Source organism: Monodelphis domestica, chromosome 5 (assembly GCF_027887165.1).
Source record: "Monodelphis domestica isolate mMonDom1 chromosome 5, mMonDom1.pri, whole genome shotgun sequence".
NCBI lineage: Eukaryota > Metazoa > Chordata > Mammalia > Didelphimorphia > Didelphidae > Monodelphis > Monodelphis domestica.
Genome location: NC_077231.1, coordinates 159,725,747 through 159,747,247, shown reverse-complemented (window position 1 = coordinate 159,747,247; position 21,501 = coordinate 159,725,747). Strand labels below are relative to the sequence as shown.

At 33.4% G+C, this 21,501-nt stretch overlaps 1 protein-coding gene across 8 annotated transcripts in view; it reads right to left on the bottom strand.

Annotated features, from left to right (window-relative positions):
• Nucleotides 1-21,501, bottom strand: part of HGF (hepatocyte growth factor) — a 99,828-nt gene that overhangs the window by 71,947 nt on the left and 6,380 nt on the right. For 4 of the 8 annotated variants that reach the window (XM_056799488.1, XM_056799487.1, XM_001370012.4 and 1 more), the window contains 4 exons: nucleotides 17,702-17,864; nucleotides 10,530-10,642; nucleotides 7,196-7,310; nucleotides 163-305 (listed from right to left, as the gene is read on the bottom strand). In XM_056799488.1, coding sequence (XP_056655466.1) covers nucleotides 163-305; nucleotides 7,196-7,310; nucleotides 10,530-10,587 — 316 coding nt within the window. In that variant the 5' untranslated portion in view covers nucleotides 10,588-10,642; nucleotides 17,702-17,864. The other 4 variants (XM_056799489.1, XM_007504020.3, XM_007504018.3 and 1 more) reach the window with 4 other exon arrangements.

Below are 21,501 nucleotides of genomic sequence, written 5' to 3'. Positions count from 1 at the left end.
TAAAAATTTATCTCTAAATTAGTCACATATAAACAGGACTGCGTTTCTAATGCCCATTTTCAGTGATCATTTGATTAGTGACTATTTACAGTCATAAGGGTTAGACTTCCACATTAAAAAGAAACAAGAGTATCCCACCATGCTTTAATGTTGTTAATTTACCTTCTGAACACTGAGGAATGTCACAGACTTCATGGCGTACCTCTGGATTGCTTGTGAAGCACCAAGGTCCCCCTTCTTCCCCTCGTGGATTTCGACAGTAATTTTCCTGTAGGTCTTTACCCCGATAGCTCGAAGGCAAAAAGCTAGTTTTAAAATGATAATCATCACAGTATAAGAGCATGCAAATCTTATTGTAACCATTGCTTTATTACTCACGAGGTGAGGGGGTATTTCTTATGCACCCACCCAGACTCATCCAATTTGAAGAGAAATATCTCACTTTTTCCCTTTGTTTTAATTAAATCAGAAAAATGCTTAAACTGGTTTCACATTATATCCATATAAAACTTTCTTGATTTGAATCACAAGCTCAGCAATATTAGTAAAATATATGTGTATGTGGAAGGGGTACATGTGAAAGATAGACCAACAGACAAACTTGGGAGCATGAGAGGGAAGGAGACAGACAGACAGACAGACAGAGACATAGAGAGGCAGAGAAGAGACCAAGAGAGACAGAGAGAGGGAGAGAGGAAGAGAGGGAGAAAAAGAGAGGGAGAGAGAGAAGTAATGCTTCAAATAATACAGACAGAACTCTCCATTTGAGCTCAGAAGATAGAAGAACTATATCTGCTGTTCATGGGCAGCATATAATTCATGTGGTGGTCTAATTCAGGGTTATTGTGTTTAGTCCTTTCAGTTGTGTCCAACTCTTTGAGACTCGATTTGGGGTTTTCTTGGCAAAGATGCTGGAATGTGTTGCCATTTCCTTCTTGAGTTCATTTTACAGATAACGAAACTGAGGCAAACAAGTGAAGTGACTTGCCAAGCATCAAACAGCTAGTAATTGTTTGAGGACATATTTGAACTCAAGAAGGTGAGTTTTCCTAATTCCAGGCTTGGGATTCTATTCACTGTGCCACTAGCCACCCTCTACTTGGGGCAAAACAGCTAATAAGAGGGACAGCCTTATTTGGCCTTTTTTATATTCCTGGTAACCTAGAATGCCACTGTGGTATTGTTTTGATTTCCTAGAGTGCTCACTGCCTCACAAGTGAAGTAGGAAAGGAGTAACAGTTTATGTAGTTATGGGATTCCACTCTCATAGATATGGAAAATATAAGATATATGTAGCATATGTATAAAAATCTTTCATTTATTTTCCCCTTAATAGTTTTTCTAGCAGTTAATTCTTTATGTATTTCCCCCCTTCTACTTGAAAATTAATTCTTCCTTCTACCTTGGCCAATAAGATTAACTGAATTCAGTGAAAAATATAATTTACATTCAATTTTTATAACAAACAACTTAGACCTATAGTTTTCTAATGTAGGTTACCTTCCTTTTAGAGGTCTTAGCTCCTTTCCCAATTCAACTTTTTAATAATGTAGTATTGTACATTTTTGTGGGTAGCTAAAGAGATTTTCAGGGATAAATTTAACTATACCTTGTTTTCACTTTATTTTCAGTTTTTGAACCTCACCCCCATAACACATGACTACCTTGATTTTTCAAAAACCTTCATATATTATGGAGCTCACTTGTAAATAGATTTTCCATTTTAAATATTGACAGTTTATGTATAATGAGCCATTTAGTAGATGTTCAACATTGAGCAAATCACTGAAACTTCTCTTCACCTTGGTTTCTTCTTCTGTAAAGTGAAGGAGTTGGATTAGAGAACCTCTAAATTCCCCATCTACTCTAAATCTGGATTCTGAGTGCCTATGGGATTCTAGTTCATGATGAAGTTAGAGAAGAGCTGTGGCAGTCTGAAATAATGGAGAAAAAACTCTGTGGAGGACTCAGGGAAACATGGGTTCAAACTCCTCCTTTAATACATAAAACAGGGGGCAGTTGGTTGGCTCAGTGGATTGAGAGTCAGGCCTAGAGATGTGAGGTCCTAGGTTCAAATCTGGCTTCAGACACTTCCCAGCTGTGTGACCCTGGGCAAGTCACTTAACCCCCATTGCCTAGCCCTTACCATTCTTCTGCCTTGGAGTCAATACACAATATTGAGTCCAAGACAGAAGGTAAGGTTTTTTTTTTTTAATAAAAAATAAAAATACATGTGACTATGATGCCCTGGGCAATCCATTTAAATTTACAGTTCCCCAGGAACTTCATGAGGACCAAACATTACTAACAATTCGTCAATCTCAATCCCTATTCTCCTGCCAGTTCTTCAATACCCTCAATATATTTCCTCAAAATCCAGAGCAAGCAATACCTGTCCTGAAGCCCACACCAGAGATCAGGCTCTAGAACTTCCCCACAAACTTACTGTCCTGATTGGTTACTATTTGCTTACTAGTTGTATGAAAGCTCATGTCATGCATCATTTCATTTCAAATTCTCCATCCATTTCTTCCTAAGTCTTACAAACTCCTTTGTTGCCCTTTCTTTATCACTATCCTCTTCATCTCTAGTTCTGGAAACATGATTAAATCAATGTTGCCATTGTTCCTGGATAGGGTAGGTCAGTCTTATCCCGTATGGCTCAAAATCCATTTCTGAAATATTCAGTGTCAAAGTGACTTACCCTGGCAACTACTCCCCTATCTGTCTTGTTTCCCTCTATTATAGATTTTCTTAATCTTGTATTAGTATATTAGTAAAGAGACAGAGACAGAGAGAGAGAGAGAGAGAGAGAGAGAGAGAGAGAGAGAGAGAGAGAGAGAGAGAGAGAGAGAGAGAGAAACTTTGTTAAACTCTCTGAAGACAGGGACTAATGTTACTTTTGTGAGGAAAAGAAATATAAGAAATAATGGCATAGTTTGGAGGCATAAGGAGAGGAAAGAGAAAGGAAAAGAGGGAGAGGGAATGGGGAAGAAAAAGTAAGAGGAAAGAAAAGAGAGTAAGAGGGAGAGTAAGAGAGGGAGAGAGAAAGAAGGCAAGAATCCTCAGGGAAATTTTTGTGGCAAACATTGCGCAGCCAGGAAGTTTAAAAATTCCATGTTGGTTATCCTTATGAAACATTTTCAAAACACAAAATGAAATGACAAAAATGTGTTTTTCCATTTCTTTTTAAATCAGTTACAGTATACTTTTTTGTATATTAGAAGTGAGAACACATAAATACCACATTCACAGAATGCATTAACAAGTATTATAAAGAAAGAAAACTATGCTATTAAAGTTCAATATACCTTTAATAATGATTGTTTCTATCAATGCTATAAAAATGAGGGTTTTTTTTTAGATAAGGCCTAGGAACTTGTTTCCTAATAATGAAAAAAGTTAAATGCCTTGATCTTTTTCATTTCTTTGCCCACTCAAGAATGAGATCATCGTTCTTTCCTTGGTTGTGAAACCAATAAACATATCATTACTTCATTTACTAAATGACTTTTTATAATGTGCAATATTGCATCAGAGCATGAAGTAGGTCATCAGTAAAATCTGTGACTTCAAAAGCTATGAGTCAGGACTTAAGTCATTCATTCCAAGTTACATGTTAAACTTTTTAGGAAATTTTCTTTTAAAAATGACACATATAGGCTATCTTTATAGAAGAGTTAATATCCTTATATCATCTTTATTTTAAATATAAAAAACAAATTAGCATCTGGTGATGTTAATGTAAATTTGATGAGCCAATGTGAGACTCATGGATGCACCACTAATTTGTATCACAGTATTTAATGGAGTTTTGCAAAGATCCTATTCTCTATATCTGTGCATGCATACATACAAACATCATACACACATACATTTATACATATAGCTAAGTGATGATGAATGAGTCATTTAACCATTCTTGGTCTTGGTTTCTTCATTGATAAAATAAAGGGTTAGACTAGTAACTTGGGTGGACTAGACATGGGAAAATCACTTAATATCTGCTTGCCAGGGTTTCTTATTATACAAAATAGAGATAACAATAGCACCTAACTCCCAGGGCTGTTGTAAAAATACAATGAGAGGATACTTGTCCTGGACTTTGCAAAACTTAAATTTTTACTTAAAATTCTTGTTATTATCATTACAGCTGTTATTATGCCCGAGTAAGACCAAGTTAAGCCAAGATAACAAATATTTATTACAGACCCATTATATGCTAACTGTGTTAATTTGTTAATATGGTTGTATTTGTGCTTCTTTTGCTTAACCAGAGGTGAAACTTCAGTGCTGCTTCCTGTTTTGTTTTTGTTCTTGTTGTAGACAGCTAGGTAGCTCAGTTCAAACTGGAGTCAGAAAAAACTGAATTTAAATGTGGCTTCAGAAATTTCCTATCTGTGTGCAATATAGCAAGCAATTTAACTACTCTTTGCCTCAGTTTCCTCAACTGTAAAATGAAGATAATAACAGCATGTATTGCACAGAATTTTTTGAGAGTCCAAAGCCAGATATATAGCAGGCTTCATATGAATCCTTATTCCCTCCCCTCCTTCTCTTCCCTCTTCCCCATTATGTTGTAGTCCATTGGTTCACATAGTGAAGTTCTAAATATAGGATGAAGGCTGACTGGCTTTCATGTTTTCTTTCATCCAGCCATCAATTTGTTCATTCATTCATAGCATAGCAGACTTTCTGCTCTCTGCTTCAGTTCATGCAGTCATAGAGGCATAGATTTTGATCTAGAAAGGAACCTTGACATAATCTAGTCCAAAACCATTTCTTTACAAATAAGGAAAATGAGGCAGAGTTGAAAAGACTTCACAAGGTGGTTAAGAATAGGGACAGGATTGGAACATGTCCACTGATTCTGATCCAATCACAGATTTTAGGGGACCAAGGGGGCTGAAGAAATATTTGAAATGGAGTCCTTCTCAAATTTGCTTTTAATTATAGCTCAAACCTTCAGAATGCTACCCTTAGTTTTCTTCCCTGAGTATCTTCTATGGATGAAAAATTACTTTATTAATTAAAACGGTGAACAGTAAGTAAAGAAACCATGGCTATATCCTGAGGTCATCTGATTTTCTGGTTTATCTTTTCTATTCATTTGACCATCTATCATCATGATACCATTAAGTCTATTTATAAAGTATTTAATTTTAAGGAGTCAATGATATATTATTACTTCAGCCAAGGGCATGTTTCTTGCCCTATCACCCCTGAAATATGGTCCAAGAATCAGACATCTTACTTTAAATTGTTTGTATATACCAGCCTCCAAAAGGACAAGTAGTCCATGAAGGTCATTTCTTCCTAATATCATGTATACATGGGGAGTTTGCAATTACTGAATATGAGAGACTCTCTGTAGTAAGGCTTTCTATCATAATGAAAAGTTAGCTGGTAAAGCAGTTGGTTGGACTTAACAATCAATTCCCAGGAAGATCTATTACAGATTCATCCTCTCTAGTTCTATGATGAATTGTCATCACAGAATATTGGGATTGAAATAAGACCTCTTTTGGGTCCAGTGCATGTCCTGGCACTGTAGAAGGATCAATTGCAAATGTTATTCCTCTGTTCATAGAAAACTTACATCATTTTCTGTAAGGCCAGGATCTATCTATTTAAGTGTAATTTTATCCTCTTAATGCAAGTAGTGAAACCAATCTAGTCTTTGACTGAAGACAAAGCTGAATTAGTTCTTTTTTATTTTAATTCAAGGATATCACTGTGCTCTCGAGAAAATCAAATGCCATTTTGATTTTGAAACTATTTATTTAGAAAAGTACTTTTTAATCTCTGGTATTGAAATGTCTACAGCTCATTAATTAAATTGTTTAATATCCGTTGTTAATGAGACCAAGGTCATGGGTACTTTCCTTTTCTTGGTCACCAGTTAGCTTTACTCTTTTAAATAGTCAGAGCCCATATCACTAATCCAAGTTAAATATCTTGCAAATATAGTCCAGTGAGTATAGGAGAGGTAGTATGAAAGAGTAGGTAAATTGGTGCAAATGTATTATCATTACTGGGTGTGGGGATATGATAGACCTAATATTAATGTTGCTATTTTTTATTGATCAAACATTGATGCCATTTTGTATTGAAATGAATCTGATTCTTAACTTTTCATTATATTTCAGGCAATTTCTCAGTCACTGAAATTAATATCTCAGATTAAGCCAGGAAAATGATGTGATTCCTCCTCCAATCTTGGGACTTATTAACTGTTTTAGAGTTTCCAAGGGCTTATATTTCACATTCTTTAACTGTATAATCTAACGAATCTGTCCTTTATTCTCATACATTTTAAAATATCATATAAAATAACAATATTAAATAAATAAAGAAGTATCACTGCATATAATCCTCAAAAAAGAATAAGTGAGGGTTAGGTGGTATAGTGGATAGAGCAGTAGGCCTGGAATAGGGGGGAACCTAGGTTCAAATCTGGCCTCTGACACTTCCCATCTGTATAGCCCTGGGCAAATCACTTAATCCTGTTTACTTAAGCCTGGTCCTTCTGTTTTAGAGTTGTGAGGAAGACAGAAAGTGATGTTTTTAAAAAAATGAATAGTATTTCCATCAAGAGATTTTTTCCTTGAATTTGATGGGATCCACAACTAAGGAAAGCATCAATGTTGAAGCAATAATAAACAGCAGCCCAGTATTCCACAGACTCTCTTGAACCTCTCTGAATCCAAATCTCTCTCTTATTACTATTTCTCTTCCAAAAAAGACTTTCACAGGCACAAACGTTTTTCATGCTTTGGTATCAGTGGGTCACAGGCACAACCAGTAAAAGGGACTTAATGGGAAAACACAGTTTTAACTAACTTTCCAAGGTAGACATCGTACTATGTCCTTATGAGCTCACAAGGATAGCTTGTGTATTTCATAATACATGCCACCAGGACCAACCGATGTATCTGAATCAAAGCAATTATAAAATAGCAGAAGACCAAGGACATTGTTAGGTCAAGTTTTAAGGCTAAACTGGCTCATCCTTTGCCACATATCTAGTATTTCTAAACACACACACACAGGCACACATTGAACCTGATGCAATGTATTTTCTTAAATGACTTACATTATGGTGGAAGTGTACTAAAATTTGGTTAAATAGATTGTTTTCTCAAATTATGTTTTTTTAAGAAAATAGATTATTATTTCTTCATACTATTCTTACCCGTGTTCATGTGGTATCATCGAATTCCATGGCTGGCATTTGATACCACTTTTAGTAATAGATATAGTCCCCTTGTAGCTTCCCCCTTTCCCAATGATACAGTTTCTAATGTAGTCTATTGGAAGAAAGCAGAAAAGATATTAAAAGCATTTAAGACATTATTTTTAAAGATGATGAAAATTAAAGTCCATTCAGATCTGTAAGTAATTAGCTCAGCCTTACACATGATCTCAATTTATATAAAAAATTCTACTCTAAGGATGCCATAAGAGCATTCAGAATATACATTAACTAGAAGTTTTTGAGGATATGAAAAAAGCAATAATAATGGTTAAATGTTTTTTTTAAATTGATGTTAAAATCAACAATATAATAAGAGTCTGTTATTTAGGTAATTTGTGAATTTTTTAGCTAAATTGTTTTAGAAATCCCAAATTGAGATTTTCTTTACCTTTAAGGAGGGTTTACTTGCCAAATTAAAGCTCTGATAGCCAGAATTTGCACATGCATGTATCTATGTTTGGAGTTCTAGTCTCATCTTAGGTTAAATATGTAAGATAGTGATGTCAAATTTAAACAGAAATGGGCCACTAAGTACTTCCCAACATGTAACTCCCAGAAGTTCCATATTGACTTAGAAAATCACAAATTAACATTATGACTATATTTTTATTGTGTTAAATATTTTGCATTGATATTTTAATCTGGTTCAGCCACACAACTGTTATATTATGAGTCACCTGTAACATGTTTTGACACTTTGGTATAAGATACTTGTACTTGGAGGCAGTTAGGTGACACTGTCAAATAGAGAGCCAAACCTGAAGATAGGAAGTCCTGAGTTCAAAACTGACTTCAGATATTCCCTAGCTTTGTGACCCTGGGCAAGTCACTTAACCTCCATTGCCTAAGCCTTACATCTCTTCTGCTTTAGGACAAAAACACAGTATTGATTCTAAGACTGAAGGTAATGTTTTCTTTTTTTTTAAGTGAGTATGCACTATTCATTGTCATTAGGTAAAAAAATACCATATTTATTTTATAAATTATAATTCTTATTATTTCAACCAGTATGAAGTATTATTGATATATTTGATTTTTTATGGCTATTTACCATTTAAATCATATTTTGGGCAAAGTATCTTATTAATATTCCCCATAATTTGTTCAATTTATAAAAATTGGGAAATTATGGAATATCTTGGACTACATTTCACTTTCTAAGTACATTTAAGAAAAGCTACTTTTATTTTTCCAAAGATTTCTCTAAGTTATAACAAAATTATATTTTAACTACAATAAACAATACAGCTTAAATTAGTGATCCACAAGTCAATTCAAAATATGGAAATATAAAATAGCATAGAACATTTTTTAAAAAACTTAATGTTTGAAAAACAACTGCTTGATCACATGAGTCAATGAGGATATGATTGGGGATATAGACTCTAAATGATCACCCTAGTGCAAACATCAATGATATGGAAATAGGTCTTGAATTAAGGACACATGTAATACCCAGTGGAATTGTGCATTGGCTCCTAGAGGGTGATGGGGAGAAGGGAGGGAAAGAACCTGATTCTTGTAACCATGGAAAAATATTCTAAATTAACTAATTAAATAAAATTTCCCCCAAAAAATTATAAACTAAATAAGTAAGTATATAAATAAGTAAAAACTTAACATTTGGTGATGTGCAATCAGAATTTAAAATTCAAAATGCACATAGAGAATAGAATACTTTTGTGCAGGTATTGGAAGACATGTAGTTATGTTTCAGGGATATAATTTGACCCACTTGAATCAACTTATATTAACATTATAGCAGTATCTAAATTCATTAAAACATTTTGAAATAAAAAATGAATGGCATATATTCTGGTTTTTTATTATTCTGTGCATTTCAAACTTTGCACAAGGGAAAAAAGAACTTTCCTAAAATTTCTGCTATCCTTTCCCAGAAGATGAAATATTGTATATTTCACCAATGAGCTTGTGAGAATTGTTAGGTTTCTATTCTGTTAAATGGCTACCTAGTGTGGTCAAGGCATGCCAGATGTAAAAAAAAAAAAATCTGTAATTAGAGGAGAGATTTTTAGCTTCACTGTCTTTTGGAAATGTTCTTCAAATACTTAGCACCTGTTTCTATATATATTTCACCAAACCAAAAGTCTGGCATAACAGAACTGGTCAGTGTAGAACTAATCATGAAAAGCAGTGTTGTGTTGCACCTAAATAGATCAACAATGATGGGCCACAACCTGTCTCCAATTCTGTTGTCAGCTCAGGGACTTTTTACCTTGAGATGATGAATTTACAATAAATTTTCACAATTCTAATTAAATAATGAGCTCACAGTTAGCCATCTGATTGGCTATTTATATGTGCTAATTTGGATGACAAAAGGTCATTTTAGATGAAAATTAATTAACAGGAATATTCAATTTCCAAGCCATTATTTTATATATAAATTAGTTTTTAATTTCCCTATTCACTTTTATCTAATTAACTGGAGAAATCATAATCTGCACCTGAATCTGTCTTATGCAGAAAAGATTTAATCACGGTAATTTTGAAATCAGGTGGCCAAGTTACAATTACTGCCAACACTGTTTCATGAAATTTTCAATTAATTTGTTTGAAATAATAGCACATTGTTAGTACTTAATGATTTACATAGCACTTTCATATATATGTGTATATATATACATACACATATGTCATTTCATTTAATCCTTGGGGAAAAAAAAGCCTACAAAGCAAGTAAAATTAGTGTTACTGTCCTTATTTTACAAATAAAGCTCAAACACTTCAATAGGTATTTTTCACACTATTTACAAAATTCTTTAGGAAACAAATCATTGTCCCCTTTAGGAGAATAGTCAATCTCTCCAACCAAAAATGCCTGAACTAAAATGGTTATGAGTGTTTTTAGTTTATCTTAATTATTTAATTCTGTTGTGAATCCAATCAAGGGTGAAGAATCAATTTTTAAGGTAATTGGGTGAGGGGATACCAATAATCATTTGTTGGTAATATATAAACATAGTCAGTCATTTTTATAAGGAAGTTTTGAATCCAATTGTTGCCCTTCTGAGAGGCATTTGGATCCCACCGAAGTTATACTGGGCAGACATTCTAGAGCCAGGGAGATCCTCCGACTATAGTTCTCCCACTAACAAATAAACAAAGAGGACTTGGACACATTGCCTAACCTCTCTGGACAGGTTTTCTCATCTGTAAAATGATGAGATTCAACTAGATGATTTTTAAGGTCAATAAAAGTTCTAAAAACATGTGATTTTAGAATAAAATGTAAGGAGAATTAAGTTACCTTTGTTTTCATAGAGATCAAATTCATGGTCATGCTTCTTTCTCACTCCATTTGACATACTATTGAAAGGGAACCAATGACATCGTTTTTTTGCTTTGTCAAAAGCAAAGGCCCTGAAAAAAATATCTGAATGAAAAAAAGGAATACCACTTTTTATATAGCTTTCACAGTAGACATACATGGTATGCCAAGGAGAAAAATATGACAATAAATATAGCATTACATAGGTACAAAAGAAATTCAAATGGCATTTATAACCTCTAATGTAACTGTATTATAGAGAGAGAATAAAATTAACTTTCTGTGGTCTTGGCTTAAAATAGTTATCCTGCTTTTATGCATTTTCACTTTTAATTTTATATTTTTCTTGTAAAAAGGAGAACTTTTGAAAGCACCTATTCAAATTTGTTTGCTTTCTAAAATCATTCTTCGTTTAGCAATAGACTTTAACTAATGGGGATTTCCTGTTTTTAATTATAGGCTATCATAGTGTGCTGAATATAACAAGGTGCTAAAAAGAAAAAAAATGCACTAAAGAGAATGCTAATGAAAAGCTTTACTAAGATATTTGTATAGTTGTTATTACTCTAAGTAAGTATCTTGAGTGAGATTTTTTAAAATTATGGTTCTTCAAAGACAATTCTCTAGCACTGTAGGTACAAACAGAGCTATAAACACAAATATCATTCTAATATAACAATTAAGTGTTTTACTTACCAGGATCATATGTAGGTCTCATTATTCCTTAGGTTAGTCTAACTGTCAAATTGATTTTTTCTCATTTTTTATACTTTAAAACTATTATAAAGTTCTTCTAAATTGACTCAGCAATAATTGTATATTGTTATATGTACAAACAATCTGTACAAACATGTACAAACAAAAATGTACAAATAATTCCTACTCCATAAGAATTTCCTTAAGATTTTCTAAATGTACTCTTTAAGCAACTCTTGATAGCCAATGATTTTACATTTTAATAACTGGACATTTTGTATGTTATTAAATATGATATATGTTATATAGACAGATATTATATAACCACTGTTTTAAAGAAAATCTAACACCTTACCTTATATCTTAGAATGAATGCTAAATATTTATTCTAAGAAAGAAGAGAATTAAGGCTAGGTAATTCGGTTAAGTGATTTCTTTGCAGTCGCATAGCTAGGAAGTGTCTGAGGCCAGATATGAATCTAGGTTCTCCAAACTCCAGGCCTGGCTCTCTTTCCAATGAGCTACCTTGCTGCTGGGAAATAACCACTTTTGAGTGATTTAATTATAAAAATCTTGAAAGATAGCTAAGTGAATTTTGAAGAAGAGGATAAAAGAAAGTATCACCATATCTACTTCCTCAAAATTGATTCAGAGCCTTTCAAAATCATTTTATAGGTATACATTTTTATTATATATCTATTTTCTTAGAACAATGAAATTATTCATCAATTTGTTCCCATGTACATAAAGCACATAAACATATTTTAATACTATTTTCCATTTTAAAAAGGTAGTAGTGGGAAGCAAAGTTCTTGGTTTTAGAACGTCATACCTTAAACTGAAAAAAATCTGCAATATTTATTTTTGAGAGTCATCAAGAAATAACAAGAGAATAACATATGGAGAAAGTATATTAATTAATTAGAGTTAAGAATGTATGAAACATTTCATTATGAATTATATTTAGTGACAATAGTTTCATCAGGTAGGTCTAGTGTAACCTACTGCTTAGTGAATTACATTAAAACTACTGTTCATTCTCCTTCTTTCTTCCTTATATCCAATTAGAATTTTTTTTCTTCTGAAGAAAAACTGTCAATATCCAAATTATCCAATATTATACTCGCCAAAAATTATTTTATTTTCCTAACAAACACAATTGTCTTGTTAAGGTTCATCTATTCTGTTATCATTATTATCTTAATTTTTCTCATCTTTGTTCCCCCTTCCATTTATTATATAATCCCCATCTACATGCTTTGGTTATCTTTGAAAGTATCTGCTTATGTATTCCTCCAATGCAGAATGGTACTGAGGAAAGAGCAATAGTCTTCAAATAAAATGACCCAAGCCCAAATTAAGGCTCTCATTGTACTCAGTATAATGGGGCACAAACTAAAGAGGTGCCAGTCCTTAGAGTATACATGGATATGCCCTGACTGATTGGTTATATAGATGATATATAATATTAAGTACATGGTTTTCATCTAAATCATAGAATGTTGCTGATACTGCTTTTAAGTATGTTTGTGGAGAGATTCTTTGCCTTAATTCAGAGCATTGACAATATAGTCTATTTCCTATAATTCTCTGGTAATAAAAGACTTTTCATTCAGTTCAATAAAGATGTATTAAGTACCCACTATGATCCAGGCACTGTGCTAAAATCTAGAGACATTAATAAGAAAAAAGTTACTTATCAAATTTCACACCAAAAAAAAAAAACAATACTTGTTGGGGACATCTTGATGGGAGAAAAGAATTCCCAGAGCCCACATGTATTACTTTTTCTCCTGTTTGAGGATTGGTGTATATTTTGTAGTAGATAATTTAAGTTGTTCTCAAGGACACAAAGTGCAAGAAAAGAGAGTCCATCTTTCCCTTAGGAAGGATGTCATCCTTTGGTCACTGCTTTATCTTCTCAGGAAATATTTGTGAAAGTTAATTGATATTCATTGGTTATGGTAGCTGAGGGAAAATAACTAGTTAAGTAATGTTATTGAACATACCAATAAGAGCTTAGGAGTAATAACATTAAAAAATGAGTTCTAGTACCTCAGAAACCCTTGGTGAGAACAAATAGTAGCCATTCCCAGGAACCTGATTTGCTCACCTGAGTGACAGTTGAAAGACTGAGCCCATAGTTGGTGCTCCACAATATTTCTCAATTTGAAAAATGTACAAATTACAACTTGCACTTTACCAGTTGCCTTGACTTTTGTCTTTCCACTGGACAACTTACCTCATGAGGTATTTGTGAAGAAAGGTCTTTGAAAACCTCTAAACCCAAGAGTAAATGTGAGCTCTTTTACATATATTTCATTTCACTTAGCTAACAAATTAATATAACACTCTTTCCTTAATTTCCAGCCCTAGATACATTGCACCTCAAAAAATATTAATTAAATGCTAGCCAAATTATAAGCAAACTATTTTTACTATGTGAAAAATACTGTAGGAATAAAAACGTTAATTAAGACACATCTTTTATGGAACAAATACTGTATTTAAAGACAGAGGATCTACATCCAAAACTTGTCTCATCTCCTCATTATTTGTATAGACTTTAATAAGTATTTTAACATTATTAGGTGTCAGTTTCCTCATCTATAAAACAAGAGAATTGGTGACCTCTAAGTTCCTTCATATCTGTGATCCCAGGATCTTCATTAAAGATTCTGCAATCTAATATCTCATCTCCATCTCTTGGAATCAGTTCAAGTATTATCTTCTACACTGAAGTCTTTTCTGATCTCTCCAGATTCTATCTCCTAAAATAACCTCATTTTGTGGTCCTAGGGGGTGTTCAAGGAAGACTTGTGCCTCTGCCATGAGGGCTTGCAGAGCCCTTTTCAGAACTGTTTTCTTCCTTGGATGTCTACCTGTCATCAAATTCTCACCTGTGGCTCCAAGAAGCTGTAGCATACACAGCAACCACACCCCAGTAAACCATCCCGGCAGGCAGGCTAAACCAGGTTGAGGATAACTGACAGGCATCAGAGCCATCAGTGTGTTAAAAGGTTATCTACCCCAGGCATGTGAAGACTTCCTCCAGGAGAAGGGACAGATGAGAACAATTTATTCCAAGGCCATAAAGGCAGTGGGAGCAGGTGCTATGGAGTGCTTAGAGCTCGGTTAGACATCGAAGAAGTCAAGGTCATCCACTGCATCCCGAGCCATCACCAGCTGTCTTGGTTTTTTGTCTTGTCACTGGGACTTCGAAGTCTCTGGAAGAGAAAGTGAGGCTGACGACTTTGTGCAACTCTGCCTCACTTAAATCCAATTTATGTTTGAGTCAAAAGACATCATCAATGATGTCATTTTGGTCCTCTTCGATTACAAAGGACAGCAACCAATATTCAGCATATTCCTATACAGACAGATGCTGCCTCCTCATTGGGATACATGTTCCTTGAGTTCAGGAACTGTTTCACTCTTATATCCCTAATACTTATCCCAGTGTCAACCGCATAATAATAAGCCTTTAATAAATGTTTGTTGTCTGTTTGATAGTAGCAGTGTTGTCAGATGAGCAAATGAAATGAATAACCTAATTAAAATACAATCAACACTGAAGAAGGAATGATGACAGTTTAAATTAATAACCTGATCATCAGATATTTACATTTAATTTTTCTATTTGTATTACATCATAATTTTAGGTATACTCTGTCATGGATGCAAATGATAGCCTTCATGCCTTATTTATGAGTTCTTCAATAACATATGAGGTCAATCTAGAACACACAATTTTTGCCAAATTTACACAGATGTTTCCACATATGGAGGTTGGCTTTTTATTGTTATTTCCATCATCCTTTTTTCATTATTTCATTATGCTAAAATAAGTTCCCAATGTGTTATACACACTTCTACTAGGCTTGTCCTTGAGTTTTTGTCTTCCATGACATTTTTATCTTCATCCAACTCTTAAGATCTTGATCTTAAGAACTTTCTTTTTATTTTAAACTGTCTTTGAGGAATTTAGTTGTTTTGTTTTTTACTTTCTAGCTAACTCTAAATCAACAAGGAAACATTTATTAAGCACCTAACATGTGCCAGGCATTATGACAAATACTAGGGATACAAAAAGAGGCAAAAGGCAGTCCCTACCCTCAAAGAGCTGACAGTCTAAGAGAGGAGATGGCAAAATAAATGATATATTACCTACATAGTGACAATGAGGTTTAATAATCCTGATATTCAAGGCCTTCCACACTCTGGTTCCAATCTACTTTGCTGGTTGAATGTGTCAGTATTCTGTAACTCTGTCTTCAAGTGAAAGCAAAATACTCAAATCATTCCCTAAATATGTTTCCTTCTTTTCATAAAGCCTCTTTACCCCTACAAAAGTATTCTACATGCTTACCTGAAATTCACTTTCTCCAGTTAATTTACCTCTACCATTTTTTTTTGTTTTCCATCCTTTTAGAGATGGAGTAATATATAGTATAGCATAATGAAAAAAGACAAAGAATGAAGAAAACTCATTCTTCTACCTCTTACATTCACTATGCACAAACCACTTCAATTAAGTTTTTTTTCATCAGTAAGATGGAAAAAAATATTTGAACACTACCTATCTCATAAGGATGTTGTGAAAAACCTATTGGAAACTTTAAGTATCATATAAGTATAAATTATTATTAGTTAAAACCTATTTCATGTACTATATTTCCCAGATCATCACAGTCCAAAGTGATGTGCTCTTCCTTGAAATTATAATTTCATTTTTTTCTACCTCTCATGCTTTTTTATATTATAATTTCTATTGTGATTGAGATATATAGATATAAATACATAAATATCTCCATGGGCTTATCTTCCCCATTAGGCACATTTGTTGGTGTCAGGAACCGTCTCTCCATCCTGAATGGGGCATAGTACCTGACAATACCAGACACTTAATAAATATTTTATACAATAAATTAAATAGCTGAAATGCTTAGTAATATTTTAAAAGACAGAACACTAGTATTTATGAATCATTGTTCTCACTTGGTTCAAAGATGTTTTAAAAGCCCTGATAATTATTTTTTCCAGAAGTTCCACCCAACTTCCTTGACTCTGTTTCATTAAACAATGGAAATAATATATTATTTCAAAATAAGCTATAAACAAATTCAGAATATCACAATTCTATACATTTGGCAAATCTGACAAAAGCAGAGAATTTGAACTGGAAATGTACAAAGAATATCATTTCATTCCTATATCCATTTGAGAGACATTTGCAAATTGTAACTTGGCCATAAAACATAAAGGTAATACCACAAGAAAGTACCATAGATATGACCTATGCTGAGAATTGCTAACTACAAGTCAAGCTCTTTTTCCCAGGAATATCATGCTATGTACATGAAAAAGATTCCATTGCATGTATGTAAATATACAAAGATTTCCTCAAAGAATTGTACCAGTCTATCTTCTATATCTCTGATTCTTCTACCACTGAGAGGGATTCTCAAAATGTTGCCCCTATAGCCTCAACTCAAACTGAAAAGTCCACTGAATTCTTTATTGTGGGAAAGGGTTAGGGACCAGATCTCTGATTTCATTATTATATGGGATTACTGGAAAATGAAATTGTCTCTGCTTTCAGATAGAGACCTTCTCTGCAACTTTGTTTTAGAAAGTGGTCTACAAAACTGAGAGGTTAAGTGATTTTCTGAGTCACAGAGCCAGAAGTGAGTTTTGAACTTGGGTCTTCCTGGCTCCAAAGTCAGCTCACTATCCACTATCATGCTATTTCTGTACAGTGGGATAAGGTTATTTTTCATTATCAAATAACAACAAGAATTGGCAAAGGCCAGAAAACCCTTCATTTGATTCTTCTAATGCCATTTCTAATGACCTTATCACTTTTCAACTAAACATTTATCACATCTCCCCCTAATGCCTTTTCAACATTCCCTGTTGCCAAAGCCAAACCCTGTAGATACCGTCTGAGGCTCTCAACACCTTCTATTCTCAATCTCCTGAGCCTTTGACACAAGGTACTATAAATCCTGGCTTTTGCCCAATTCTGCAATTCATATTTTCAAAACTCCTTCTGCTTCTGTTACTAATAAATACTTATTCTGAATACATGACCTAGAAATTTAAAGAGGATTAAATAAAATCAATCCAAATGAATTTCATTTTTAATAATTATAGCTATATAGATAACAGAGGAATTCACAAAACACATAATAAATTTTAAAAAGATAAACCTTTTTTATTAGGCACTTTTAATGTCCTGTTCTCCATTCTCATTTATCCCTTCTGTTTCTTTTAACAGTATTATATGTCTCCTGGGGCAAGAAGTTTAAAAGACCCAAGTCTAAATTGCATACACCAACTACATCGTACATTGGGCACCAATAATTTTAAAATCTGGTGTATGTTGTATGTATAGGCCATGTGGGTGTATCCTATGAGTGGAAAATTCCTATAAAAGCAAAGGAATAACTTACTTGCAAGTAAATGGAAGGCCCTTATTCCTAATACATCTCTTAGCACATTTGTCTGTTGTGTTCAGCCTTTTGGTTTTGATATTCAGCGATGAGTCTAGTCTGATCAGGGTTGTCTTTGCTGACTTTTTGAATTCGTGTAGGGTGTTTCTTTTCCTCTGGGCCTCTGAATAAAAACATTCAAAAGAAAAAAAGGCTTAATGGATAATATTCAGAAGAACTATTTTACCTGACCATGTCAACCTCTGAAAATATTCCATTAGATAAACTATAGCAAGAGTAGAAAAAGTTAGTTGATAAGGACAAACCAAGGAACTATCATCATGCCTAGTCACTAATCTACAGTATTTTGGAAAGAGGATGCTCTTTCAAAGTGGGACAGAGTTCATTCTGAAGCAATAAATAGCATGCTCTTCTCCAAACAGTATGAAAGCAAGAATCAGTCCCAGGAGCATATCATGTCATGTTTCATATTGTATTTTTCATTTCTTTCAGAATTTTGTTTGTATATCAATTATAATAACTATCAAAATCATTCAGTGTTAGATAGGACAGAATTCAATAAAATCTGTGCATGAGACACATTGGCCATATTTGTTCCATACAACCAACCATTAGGGAGAGGAAAAACTATATTACTTTTAAAATATTTTCTTTCCCATTTATTATATAAATACATCTTTCTTCCAGATAATATTTTTTCTATGCCTGCATTGTTTCTCTTGCTATTCAGCCAAGTGTGGTTAATCAAAACTTCATCTTTTAATGTGAGTCTCATTTTTCATTATAAAGAGTTCCTCAAGGCCACCAGATAGCATGAAGTTTCCCATTAAAAAGCCAAATAATCCAGGAAGATATGCTATTCATCCTAAAAAAGCTTAATTCTTTGTACATCTTGGAAGAATTGAAAATGTGATCTTTCACTTACTCACTTACCTCAATTGTCCCAACTCTTAATTGCTACCATTACTTGACTTCTGCACAGTCAAGTCTGCTAATAGATTGCAGCTACTGGGCAATCAGGGTGACCACAGTCTATTAAATGTCTTACATGGGAGCCTTTTATGAGGCAAGAAAGCTTTCTTTCCTCTGCTATATGATGTTTCCTGTAGGAAAACACAGGCTGTTTGCTTATCCTTGAGTGGGAGGGCACTATGCACATCCTTTCTATAGTTAGGACAGGAGAGAAGCATTTATAAGAAGCCAGAAGATAAAGAAAGTAGAGAAACAGGAAAAAATGAAACAAACACAAAATATGAAAAGTTCTAAGAAGTTGAGGACTAACTAGAAGATGGGACTTTTATGAGGTAATAATAGAAGTAGAGATAGATAGAGAAAAAAGGATGTGCATGGAGTTTTTTCTTTGTTTTTTTTTCCAATTAGCAAGCATTGCTCTCCTCCCATTTCCCCCCCTCCCCCAGGCATTGAAGAATAAAAAGAAATGACAAGCCCCCAACAATAAGCATAATGAAGCCAAACAAATTCCCACACTGACTATTTCCAAAATTGAGCATCTGATTCTAAATACTAGTACATCATCTCTCTCTTTAGAAGTGGTTAGAATCTCTTACCAATCCTAGAATATGGAAATTTTGTTTCATTTTCTTTTGCTTTGTTTTGAGTTGGTAGTTTGCACACAGGTAGCTTATGAAAACATTTTCTACAAGTTAAATTTGCAGACATGAATGAAGAAGCAAGAGAGATTGGGACTATAAGAAGGGAGACATTAAACATGAAAAAAATATCAAGAAGGCAAAACTCCATAAAACCTACAAATAAGTAGTAACACAATGAGATGCCAGGAATGGAATCATATTTTGACTTTGCCAGCAATCATTGGCTCCTACTATTTATTAAACATTCAGGCTTTATTATCTGTCTCTACTCTGACCTGAATATCAATAGAAACTCAAGAAATATGGTTATCATTCTTTGTTTTTATGTCTCCAGATCATGCTTTTCCAAAACCTTCAAGTTCCTTGAGAATGATCTTTACCCCATAATATGTAAAAATATATATGTATATAAAGCAAGGATTCAGAATTTCATCAAAATGGTTACTCTCTTGACTAATGAAAATTGCAACCCTTCTACACCTCTATAAATAGTCTGATAAATTGTTATTGTCAAAAAGTTCATCCACTAGTAAATAACCCTTTCTCATGAGGAACTCATCCAAACTAGGTCAGTGTTTGGAATATAGACATAGAGTTCATCCTATATTTTATACTTTTCTACCTTGATAAGACTTTCCAAATCATAGGATTTAGTGCTATTTAAGCCTTCAAAACCATCATTACTTCTTACAGTTAAAAAACCAACCAACCAATGTTAAACAGAGATAGGTAAAGTGGTTTGCACAAAGTCAAACCAATTGAAAGCAATAGAACTCAAGTTTTCTGATATCAAATCTATGTCTTTTCCACGATTTCATAAGAATTTTAACCCAGGGTCTCTTCTTTCTGATGAAGCAGCAAACTAGAACTTTAACAGAAGATAGTTCTTGGTGGACACTTGAAAAGATAATGATAAATTTTAATCAATAGAATGAATAAATCATCAAATATTTGAGTTTCTAGTATGTGCCTAGCACAACAGTAGCTTCCAGTTTATAACTGTACCTCTTTTATCAAAAGACACTGAATAACTCATATAAGAACCAAAAAATCTCTACCATTGATTTCTACCTAAGAAGTTGTTTTGGTGAGCATTAAAGAGTGAAATGCTCATTAAAGTTTTAAAAATCTTAGATAAAAAAGAATTTAAAGTTGAAGTACTTTGGCTCATACTTCCATTTTGGCCAGGGAGAGATTCAGAAAAATGTGTCATTCTCTCAAGTAAAGGATGTGCAAACTTCTTCAACTTCTGGTTTCTATTACAAAATTCTATTAATGAGAGATAAGTTTTTCCATCAAGAGTTTCTACTTCCTCTGACCTCTCTGTACTGTTTTCCAGCTGTCAGGAGTCATCCTAAATATTTTGACTTCATTTTTCATTTTGTATATTTCTCAGACAATTTTGGTAGTTAATAGCAGCAGAAAATCTATTGAAATCGGGTGTCTTCCTTAACAACAGCATGAGCAAAGTATATGGCTATTGGAATGGTTCTCTGAATGGATCGTGTTAACTAAAAAGAAGATAGTTCTTAAAATTGGCAGAATTTCTTGCATAGCTGATGTGAAATGATTATGTGCAGTTGGGGCAGGAGATCATATAAAGAGACTACTAAGTTTGAAGGGGGGAAATTAAAGTGAGAAGAATGATATGTTTGTAAATGGTTTTCATTAGACAAGTAAAATCAAACAAAACTCCATGCTAACTATGATTTTATATTCTTATATTTCTTTCACTTCATGAATGAAAAATGTTGGTTAATAAGCATGTCTGAACTTAAGTGAAATAGCTTTGTTGTAAATGACACTTTGTTAGGCACTGTGGGTCCTCAGATTGTTGTTTTTTGTTATTTTCCTGGCATGCTTTCCATTGTGCCCTCTAGCTGCCCCAATATTACTCTTTTTTTCTTGTTCTTATGTTTTAGCCCTTTAATTTTCATAGATCAGTGACACATTATGCAAAATTCAGGTTCTAGGACTTGCCTAAATCACATAAAATTTCAGAACCCTTAAACCTAGAAAATATATCTTTTCTAATGAAAGAACTAACCACAAAAATATGTGATTAATGACAACTAAAAATAAAATTCTTTGCTACAAAATATAGTTCTAACTTTTTTCAATATAAGCTTATTTGTGTATACATTTATTGTTTATGTCTACACAACTTATTCTCATTGAACTGAAAAT